Source organism: Schistocerca americana, chromosome 1 (assembly GCF_021461395.2).
Source record: "Schistocerca americana isolate TAMUIC-IGC-003095 chromosome 1, iqSchAmer2.1, whole genome shotgun sequence".
In the NCBI taxonomy this organism is placed as follows: domain Eukaryota; kingdom Metazoa; phylum Arthropoda; class Insecta; order Orthoptera; family Acrididae; genus Schistocerca; species Schistocerca americana.
The window spans coordinates 857,786,058-857,797,442 of record NC_060119.1 but is presented as its reverse complement, the minus strand read 5'-3'; the positions used below and the strand labels follow the sequence as shown (position 1 = coordinate 857,797,442).

Genomic DNA, 11,385 nt, shown 5'->3' with positions numbered 1-11,385 from the left:
AGGAGGCGCTTGGTGTTGGCATTTCGCGTCCTCTGCCACTCCCGGTAGACCCGGTTCTTCTCAGTGATGGCCGCAAGGATGTCCGGCGGCAGCTGTCGGGAGTAGTCAGGCGGGGGGCGTGGTCGGGGCGGCGTCGCTATGGTGGCAGCGTCGATCGTGGTTGCCGCGAAGTGCAAAAGTGCTTCGTCCGCTCCAACTTCCGCAGGGGGCGGTGCGGCGGCTAGTGAGTGCGTCACGGCTTCGTGAAACCTGTCCCAGTCGATGCCAGCAAGTGAGATACCGCGCCTGGGCTGCTGGAGGGCGTCTAGGTCGATGTCAAAAACCACAGGGACATGATCCGACGACAGTGCAGTCCGCGTCGTGGCGGCGATCTGATGAGGGATGCCCTTGACGACTGCGATGTCAATTATATCTGGGAGGCCACGAGCAGGGAAAATGGTCGGGTCGTACGGCCCCACCACAAGCGCATGGTGACGTTCCGCTATCCGGAGCAGGCAGCGGCCAGCGGCGTTGGTGATCCTGGAGTTCCAGGAGACATGTTTGCTATTGAAGTCCCCGGCGACGAACACTGGCCCCCTCAAGGAAAGCAGAGCATCGATGTCAGCAGGGTCCAGGGGACGAGACGGCAGCCGATAGGCCGCGACGAACGTGATGGCGCCCGCCGAGGTGTGAACAACGACACCAGTGGCCTCCAGCGTCGCCAGTGGTGGAAGTTGTATCACATGGTGACGTATGCCATTGCGGACGTAGACGGCTGTCCCCCCACCCGCCGTCAGTCGATCGGTGCGATAGCTTGAGTAGTTGGCCGCCCCGACGTCTACCCCAGGCTTCAGGTGTGTTTCATTGATAAGGCAGACGTCGACGGCTTCATCTCGGAGAAATTGGCGAAGTTCGCCAGCTTGGGTGCGGACGCCGTTGGCATTCCACGCGACGACCGTGAGCCCTCTAACGCTGCCCATGGTGCGGCTGTTGAGTGTTGGCAGCGGTTGGGGCCGGAGAGGCCATCGGCACTGCAGCGGTGAGTTGCTGCGACAGGACGTCAATCAACTTCGTAGCACTGGTCACCAGGGCTGTGAGCTGCGCGACGAGGTTGGCCAGGTCAGCGGTGGAGACAGCCGGCGCGGCCCCGGCGCAGGAAAGGGGGGGCGTGGCTGCTTCGCTGTGAGAGTCCACCTGGGGCTGCTCGACGGACGGTGCTGAGCGCTGGGTACCCACTGGGCGGTGACCCCCGCGCCGGCGGTTGGTGGGGCGCGGTCCGGCCGACGGCCCGGGAGAGGCAGTACCCGGTACCGCCACTGGCTGCGGTGGTGGAGGCGCAGGAGCCTCCGGTGTCGGTACGGCCTCGGATGCGGCGGGAGCAGGAACCGACGTAGCCGGGGCGGCGGAGGACGTCCCTGACGTTGCCGCCGCGAAAGAGACGCCTGGCCGTCTCGTTGCGAGCTTCTTCTGATGTGGCGCTGGTGTTTGGCCACGCTGGCGAGCAATGGCACGCTTCCATACCTCACACCCACGATAACTGGCCACATGAGCACCGCCACAGAGTGCACATGTAGGCTTCTCGGAGGGCGGACGGGGGCACGCACTTCCTGCATGGGCGCCGGCGCATTTAACGCATCTGTCCGGCATAGAACAGTGGCGCGCGACGTGGTTGATTCCCTGGCAGCGAAAGCACTGCACAGGGCCTCTCCGGGAACGAAGATCTTCGGTCTGGACCGGAACGTCGGCGACCCGCGTCAATTGGTAGAGTTTGCGGTTCTCCACGGTGTCAGAGCAGACGACCAGGAAGAGCGGCATATCTTCGCGTGATTTTGGCGACTTCATCTTCACAACTGCCCGTATGTAGAAGCCCAGGTCTGCGAGTTCTCGATGCAGGTGATCGGCTTCCATGTTGAACGGAAGGTCGCGAAATACGATCTTCAGGACCTTGTCAGGTGCGGAGGCGTGGGTATAGAAAGGGATACCACGCTCAGACGCCTCCTGGGTGACCCGGCGATAGTCATCAGCAGTGCGGAGTGTGACCCTGTATAGGTCTCGCCCCGCAGGCTTCACGGTGTACACGGCCGTTGTCCAGCTGCGCAACAGCTTCTGCAGTTCTCCATAGGGCGGCCGAAACTGAAGAACCACCGGCGGAAGATGGGAGTCTGTCTTCGGCGCAGGATTGCTCGGCGGCGGGTCCGGCGCGTCCTCGAGCGCATCGAAGCAGTTGGCGACGACAGTTGGTGGCGCCGTCGATGACAGCATGCGTCGTGCAGTTCGCCGGGCCGGGACGAAACCGTCAGCGTCAGGGGCGAAGTCTTGCTTGGCCCTCTTCTCAATCGGCGAGCTGCGAGAAGCAGTCGTCGCAGCTGTTGCCCGCCTCTTCTGTTTCCCGCTGCGTCCGCGTGGCCGAGGAGCAGCAGTGCTCTCATCTTCAGAATCGGGCAGCGGAGCAGACAGCGCATTCTTCAACGTTTCCGGAGCAGTGTCCGTCAAATCCATAGCCGTAGCAGTGGTCGTCATAGGTGGGGGGCCAGATGGGGCCGTCGACAGCGCAAGCGCGGCCGAACGGCGATCTGCCACACCCTTCGCGTCGCTAGCAGACGCAGGTACGTCCTTCTCGCGGCTGCACATCTCAGCGACTGTGTCTGCGTGCGTGCGTCGACGCGTCGTGTCTGCCATGTTGGAGGATTTTGTCCAGTATTTATGCCCAGAGGGCGCTGGGTGCTCTCTTTGCCTTCCGCGCCCGCCTGGCGCTACTTGTAATGTGTTGTCTCTTTCCCGATGTTCCCTCGGACGTCCGCGCCCGACTTGAGCGCCATCTGTGGCAGTTCTCTGAGGCCTGTCCTGTGTCGGGCGTTCCGTTCGCGGTCCGCGCCCGCCAGGTGCTGCTCCTGAGGTTTTAACCCCTCCCTGGTGCTCCCACGGACGTCAGCGCCCAGCTCGTCCACCATCTGTGGTCGTGGCAGTTGTCTGGGGCCGGACCCGCATGTGACGTTCCGTTCGTTGTCCGCGCCCGCTTGGCGCTGCTCCCAAGGTGTTGGCACTTCCCTGGTGCTCCGACGGACGTGCGCGCCCGCCTAGTCCACCATCTGCAGTTGTGGCAGCTGTCTGAGGCCCGAGTTGCGTCGGGGGCTCGGTTCGCGGTCCACACCCGCCTGGCGCTGCTTGTAAGGTGGTGTTTCTTCCCCGCTGTTCCCTCAGACGTCCGCGCCAGGCGGGCGCGAGCACCCAGCGCCCTCTGGGCATAAATACTGGACAAGATCCTCCAACACGGCAGTCTCAGTTAGCACCTGAAGAAGGCAACGAGTTACGTGGCCGAAATATTGTGCCAGAGCGACACAAACATCCGGCAGTAGACCCGATTTGTCCACATGTCAACAACAACATCCTTTTCAATGTTATCCGCCGATGAGAAGCTATAGGTTGAAGTAATGGAAGAGTTTGAGTCACAGACAGAACTTGAATGAATAGTCAGGTCGGTATTGTATATGTGTACATGATAGTTCTACTCGAAGTTAGTAAACAGCGCATTAGCACCTCTCAGTGCATTTAAAATCCCAATCAAAGCCCCCCCCCCCCCCACACACACACATAGATCATCGCCCATGTAACTGACTGCCCGCAGAGCAAAATCTTCCCTTTCCTCCAGCAGTGCAATTGACAACTGATGCACTACATACTTCCAACTATCGCAATCAGCACTCTGCTTTATCTCTGAAGTGATTCCAGTCCTTATGTTCTTGACCACTTAGCAAGCTGCTCAGGGAATGACTGCTGTTTATTATATATGAGTACCCTGATGCAGATGAATGTAGGTTAACGTGTTAAACGATCTCCATCGAACCCTGACAGTTAATAGTGCTGAAAACGAAAAGCCGTTTTCCTTACAATTCTCTCAGCATACACAGCACAAAATGTTACTCAGCTGCTGTCAGATACCTATTGCTTTCATTTACACAAGACTGTGACGAAAGGTTCGAAGAAATTTCAAGCATGAAACACCGAGCTTCACATATTAATAGGGGCTAGTACCGCCTATGGTCGAAATTCAATCAAATGACTCAATGAACCTGATTACGAACATTAACTTTCGTTTACGACAGTACAATGCGAAGGCCGTTTTATATCACGTAAAGTAACCTCAGGTGCGAAATTATATGCATTAAGAATCTGTGCTATAAATTCATCAAACCACAATCATAACCCTCAAATAATTTGGATATACGTGAGATGATCATTTAAATTTACTTTTCATTATAATATAACCTAAAATAAATATATTTTCTGTATAACAGAGAAAGTCGTGGCTGTTCAAAGTAAAGGAGCTGAAAATTAGGAACTTACTTCAAATTTTGTCATAGCGGAGGTAAATGAGCATAAAGTTACTCCTACAGAAAAGTAAGTGAAAAATGACGCTAATAAACAGAATGTCTGCTGCCCGGAACGCGTTCGTTACTACGATATTTTGATTTCCAGCGCTGAAACTCTATCGACCTAACAGATGACGCACGGTGACTGCCCAGTATGCATGTGGTACTGCACATGAATCAAGTAAACATGAACGTCCCTAGGTTTCGATTTCACGGACTGTTGTTACTTTCGTGTGTCATTTCAACCACAACACCTGGTTGTTGTTGGTACTAATATAGTGCGAGATAGGGGAATTTCTGATTTACACGTATTGGTGATTTTAACACATCATAGAGAAGGTATTATCAGAACTATGACTATGAATGCATCTACTTCCTTTTACGACTCTTAACAGCTACATATCTACACATAATTTTTTTCTTTGTACGTGGCTATAGCAAAGCGTGTTTCGAATTCTGTAAGTTCAGTAGCCTCCATGTATAATTAACATTAAAAATCTGTACTTCAGTTTTCGGGTTCATATATTAATATTTTGATAGCCACCTAATGGCTTACGAAGCCTTGTTTTGATCTACTACACGTGTCTGGATAGTTAAACTGATTCGATCATTATTTTCTCTACTGCTTACTGAGAGCAAATTTCACTTCTTACTGAGAGCAAATTTCAATCAAATTATACATCATCGTCGTTTCCATGTATGTCGACAGTACTTGATTCGTAAAGCAATCCAACGGTTACGCTAGTTCACTTGTGGCTGGAGGAAATACTTTACAATTGATGGCAACACCGTCAATGAGGAAAAAAATTACATTGTTGCTGGATCTATTTTATTGATCTTTCAGGATATCAGTTGCCTTGCCCACAGTGTTACGCTTACCAGTGACACACCCAAGTTACTTTCATTAGGTTGAACATGCAATGTCATGTATCAACTTCCTGGCTTAGTACTGTAGGCTACTTAATGCGTTTAAGATATGTATAAATCTCTCTCTCTGTTCGTTAACATCCGTGTTGTGTTTCATGCAATCGATGTCTCCTGACTATGCGTACTCTTGTTTTAAACAGCTTATGTGGGGTTCTGCTCAATCGTCTCGTATAGGGTGCCTAAAGGATGCTGTATTCTCGGAATGCTATACAGGAATTCAATCAAATCACAGTAACAGTTTTTATTAGAAATAAGAAGATTCACAATACTTAACTTGGGATTTACAATGGTGTCGCAAGCAATGGACGACAGGCAAACAGTAATGTTCGCTATAGACGATGTCCAAACAATCAGTGGATATGGATCACTAATAACTGTTCTGTGAGTGCCGGTCTGCAATTGTGCTAATACTGTCCGGCCGAGGCTTATAGGAGCGGCGCTTATATTCTCTTCGGCTAGAGGGCTATCCCGTCGTGGTGCGGTCCTAGCCAGCGGGCTATTGGCTGACGTCGTCTCGCAGCCATCTTTGCTCTTGCGATCTTCCAGCTTACATGCGGTATTGGTTAGCGCTCTGTGCAGTTACAAATACCGATCACTAAATGCGAGATTCATTATAAAAGTGATATTGTCTGACTCGTTATGACCAGGTAACTACGGCAGCGTTTGCTAATGCACAGAAAGTTCGTGGTGGATTTCAGTACATAGCTGATGGTTTGTGTGTGTGTGTGTGTGTGATCCATAGAGACAATTTCATTTTTCTATTATTTTAAAGAATCATTACCAGATAGCCCCGCATCGCCGTGGCCATCACCACCACAGGAACAACCACCAAGGTGGTACTTAATGCCAGAGGATGGGTGGGAGGATGAGGAGGAGGAGGGTGATAATGACGCAGGACGTTTATGCGAAATGATAAAAACAAATTAAATGGGGAATATTTTTATATAAAAAAAACTCTTACGCCACTGCGAGCATGTGTGTTTGATGCTTTAGAAATGCGTTAGGTGATGCCTCTAGAGCTGTTAATTTCGTTGTAGCAAGCACAGTGAGTAAGTGCTGCACTAATACAGCTGCTGCTGAAGGCGGGAATGTCAAGACAGAATGTTTCGTACTCGGCTGTCAGCTGCCTTCGATATTTATGTCAGCTTGCCTCGCACCCTCTCCCAATCTATTTGAAAGATTCCCACCGTTATACCTCACTAGACATTCTTAATTTACACTACAACTTTGATATCACTGTCAGCTGCTGTACCAACATTAACACTCTTAGTCGGTATATGGGATGTAATCGAGTTTTTTACGGCGACAGCAAGTTCGCTTCATCAACTGGATCAGCGATGTGTGCATCTCCAGCTCAGGAGATGACACCATCCTCAGTCTGAAAAAGATTGCTCCTCCTATTTTACTAGGAGCACTACATCATTTTGCTGTAATGAATTGAGTCAGACCAGTATAGTAGATGTCCAGTCAGAGTTAGAAACAGTGCTTTAGCACTTTTCGATACATTTTAAATAGCCATCAACCCACACAAACACATCGATCATCAACTATGTAATTGACTATCATTTGATGAACACTTCTTAGCCATCGAATACGTCTGATCTGAATACCAGTTACGTTGCTCTGGTTGTGATCTAATTTCTACGGAATAGTAGTTACACCACTTGACTGGGAATACAGTGCACATTTCATTCGGTATCCATATTACGCAGTGCTGGACAGTTGTGTTTTACAATACTAGTTTGAGGGAGTCTTGGTGTACACTAGATATCCGCTACTGCGTCACTGTGGAAGATGAGATAACTGGATAGGTCATCACCTTCAGACAGCTGTTTGGAAGCTCTCTACAATGCCATAACCTCTTTCAGTTTCCATATACTGCGATGTCTCCCACATTTTTGACAATGAGAAACATTGTGTCTGTGTTTTATTTCCACTATCATGTTACTGGTGCAGCATACTTTACAGTATTGGAACGAGGGGGGGTGCTACCCAAAAGTACCATTATCAAAGATGGCGGTCATGACGTCAGTCAAGATGGCGGATTTTGGCGGGAAGTTTGAAGTTTGACGGGAAAGTGCCACGCCCCCCTCCCCCAGAGAAATGGCGCAAAGTTCAAATTCCAACAGGATAATGCACCACACCACACTTATCTCTACTAAGCAAAGAAAATGACGGGAAATAAGGACTTGCCTTCATTATTTAACCAATTTCAAGCAGGCGTGTTCGCCACTGGGTCTGGATTCCACCTGGCTTACTTCACATTGGTGCCACCAGAGGGCGCTCTCTTGAGGTCAGACCATGAAGCAAGCACCTTTATTCAAGATGGCTGCACCCAGTGTGTTGCCCGTGAGCTCCACAGCCCAACTGGGTTAGTTCATATCGTGACCACCAGAGAGTACTACCGTGACGTCTGGTGATGACACAACATCGTCTGCTCTCTCTCTTGCTCGAGTTATAACTGGACACGTGCTGCGTCAGCGGCCCGCGAGCGAGCGACCATTGACACCACAGCCTCCAGCCTAGACCTATATACTCACACCAGACATAGTCTTCTCTAAATAATCTAACTAAAGTAGCAACCACATCGTCCATCTAACGTATTAATTAGCTAAGTACTTAAGTCCATTTTAATTTTAATCTGGAACTGTATCATGTATAAAAATGAATACTTCCTTGTTCTTCTTAACTGTCTGCTATTACGTTACAGTACTTTGAAAGCTGTTACTATACATCGATAAGGAGTGCTAAGGTCGTCGATATGGTCCCATCTCGAGAAGAGTGGTGCACTTGGACGGATTAGGACTCGGAAAGCTCGATTCATTCACGAGACGTGGAGTGTAGAGGTCTTCTTCTGGTCAGTTGCAGATTAATTTGGTAACGGTGCTGCATGGCCGGTTGGTCAATGACATTGTGAGGATGGTCTTTCACTCTCCAATTTTACCCTAAGACGGAGAATGCTATGTAAATCTCATACACAGAGAGATGGATCCTAAATTAAGTACTATGCTCGAGGTCTTAGAAATATGTAGAGAGCTGTCTGGTATACTTCTGTGATTTATGTGTTCGAGAATTAAGAGTGGGCGTACTGAGCAGTGATCTATCCATGTTCGCAATGATACTAGCATAACAGAAAAATGATGGTTTAGCTATGATATTGAAATTGGGGGATACATGGTATCACATGATTGGCCGGTGTTGGAGTTACTGTAAAATTGGTAAAAGGTAAAACTGTTCACACTATCAACTGGTTGCTTAACATTACAGTACATGGGTGGTGTATTTTCCATCCCATCCCTGCATTGGTGCACTGTTGGTTACCACATAATGATTGACTGACAAGTCTTGTTTGAGCTGGGGAATGACTATTGTAGATGGGTGATAGATTCTGGGGGTTGCTAGCAGCGAAACAGTGTTCGCATACATGAGGGCAAAATCAGGAATCACTCGAAATGACGTGATGACTGGGTGTTGTGTGATGTCCTTAGGTTAGTTAGGTTTAAGTAGTTCTATGATGACCATAGATGTTAAGTCCCATAGTGCTCAGAGCCCACTCGAAATGGAATGCAGGGCCATCATCTATTCCATCATTGTGACAGATTAGTTTAAATGTAGAGGTCGTCAATAGCTTTCGGACATCAATTTAGAAATTCCCCACAACACAGCCAAAGTCTTGTAGTTTCCTTATGTTGTAAGTGTCTTTTATTTAAAATCATACACCTTGTGTGGCGTGTTATTGTAGTTACAGTAAGAAAATGATTTACACTGTGCGATGTCTAGTTTTCTGTGAGAAGCCGTCGATCAGAGCGTCTTAATGCCAGTTTAGAACCTGACACAGGCATCGAAGTCATGGCAAAAACATGAAATGTTTGGTGTTGTACAAAAGAGTGTTGGAAAGCAGTGTTTGAATAACTAAAAAGGACCAGAGGGAGCGTATCATATGATCATTGGTCTAGAATACAGGTGAACAAAGTTTAAAGTGGTCTCTGTGGTGCCTGTATAATTAATAGGATCGTGTCATAGAGACAAGAGCAGTAGCAGTAGCAGTTTGATGTGAGGATCTGGGTACAATGTTTGGATGGCTGCACACTACGCTATTCTGGGGAAGTATTGTGAAATGTGTTTCTCTGCGCTGGAGGACCACCACAGATATATATAGTTGCACGCTCATCGATCCATAGGTGACTTGTAAATAGGATGAGCTTTTACAGTTCGTAATTTTTCTATGGTGGAGATTAATGATGATATGATGTTTGACTGATTGATTTGAATGGGTGCGGATCTGTAGTACTTGTATCTAGTTTGGGGACGTAGGACATTACGCGCATTTCCGTCGAATGGTCAAAACACGCTCCTGTTACAGTAAATGTGGTCGTTCTATTTCTACATGGAGTGCTGAATGTACTGTATATGTGTTTCTCCGACTTCTGCTCAGTTCCAACTTAAATTGGAGCGATCACATGTGGGAAGCTGTAGAAATGGATGCGGCTGCAAGATGTGCAGGATGTGACTAAAAATATGTTTCAATTTTACTGTAGCAGGTAGGTTCGAGGAAGGTGACTCGTTTAGAGATATGAGAGTGCCTGAAATATGATTCACTTGTGGCTGTGAGCCTATGCAAGTATGCTCTTGAATGGAAAGATCTGATTCCAAATGATGGACATAATTTCTAACATGTAGCGTAACACTAGAGATCTGAGAAGCTAGTGTACATTTCTCTTCTTACGACGTCAATCAACACATAATCTACTACTACTGTTTGTGTTGCTTGTCAATGAGTCATGGCCTATAACTCAGCGGATATATCGTGGAACCTCTGATATGGTCTCGAGACAGAATGCGCTGCAAATAATAAAAAATTATCTAGTTGGGGTCGGTGTGAGGGAGTCGCAAATACCTCTTACATGCCACGTTCCTTAGCCGAATCAGTTTCAAAGATCACTGTTTTTATCCTGAGGTTGCATCGTGGGCTTACATACTCCTACGATCATGGTCACGGTATTTGTCCCGAAAAAGAAAACTACCTCATTCAGAGGTAATGTCTTACCACCATTTGTAAAGTGGATATAGCTTTTAACATGGATACTTGTCTGCACCTTTAGAACCAAGAGCGCTTCTGAGAGTAACATGCAGTAGTTGTTGGGGTGGGGTTTTTTCGTTAACATCTGGTCGATTACGTCTCTCTTTCTATGACACTGTGGAAGTACTCGCAAGAAGAACCTAAGGACATGCACACGCATCATTAATTTTGGGTCAGCATTATTTCGTATCGTAGGCAATGATATATTGACGAACTATTATATTTAGTAGTAGCAGTGGATGCGTGATATGTATGCATTTGAGAATTAGGTTTATAAAGTAAGTGTTTGTGGAAAGGAGATGACTATGCCCTGTTGTAGGGAAGGTATGGATTTGACTTGGAGTACTGTGATAGTAAAGGGAAGAATATGTCATGTCATAAGGCAAGTACAGATATTTTCATTTCCAGAGCCACCGCCTTTGGTAGGATGTATTTACGATACTTTGCTCATTGTCGAATGACATTCAATTGAGATCACGATCATGAGATGGGCGGCTTTCATGATCAAGAGGAAATATGAGAACATTGTGTATGGAGGTACGTTTGCGCTGAACCGTTATTCCCTCCCATGTAAATTGTTTGGTTCACTGCTTCTGCGCATTTTGCGTCTTTATTTAATTGAGAGAAGATAGATTGTGGTGTGTGCATCTGGCATGTGGAAGATTTTTGACGTGTTTGTTTCTAGTTAGTCAGTGGTTTAGAGCATGCTCCACGTAGCTAAAGATTTGTGTTTGTAGAAAAATGATTTAGAGTCTATGTGTCGGGAATTATGTTGCGTTAGCCTAGTGCTTGATACGGAGAAGTATAGCGAAAATGGTTTAATATTATGGCTAAAATTCGGTGTTCTTGTAAATGCCGAGTCTGGAGATGTGGATAGAAAAGCGAGCAGGCAAGGAAGCAGAGACAGTAACGCGTTTGTGTCGACGGCGAACGATCGCGCATTTGTAGAACAGTTCTGAGACCGACTTCGGCAGACTCATGTGAAAGGGGTGATTTTGTATGGTGGGGGATATGAACTTTATGTTAACT

At 47.8% G+C, this 11,385-nt stretch overlaps 1 protein-coding gene across 1 annotated transcript; it reads right to left on the bottom strand.

The window, feature by feature from the left end:
- Positions 1-945: 945 nt before the first annotated feature.
- Positions 946-2,658, bottom strand: LOC124594707 (verprolin-like). Its single transcript, XM_047133078.1, has 2 exons — positions 1,962-2,658; positions 946-1,586 (listed from the first exon to the last, which is right to left on the bottom strand). The coding sequence occupies exons 1-2, from the start codon at positions 2,656-2,658 to the stop codon at positions 946-948; spliced, it is 1,338 nt and encodes a 445-aa protein (XP_046989034.1).
- Between the last annotated feature and the right edge of the window lie 8,727 nt (positions 2,659-11,385).

What these genes read in the sequence shown, in the direction of transcription:
- LOC124594707 (XM_047133078.1), bottom strand. Translation starts at nt 2,658, where the DNA reads ATGGCAGACACGACGCGTCGACGCACGCACGCAGACACAGTCGCTGAG. An exon ending in CCAGGAGGCGTCTGAGCGTG is followed by an intron (nt 1,587 to 1,961) that starts GTATCCCTTTCT and finishes GCGCCCATGCAG; the next exon opens with GAAGTGCGTGCCCCCGTCCG.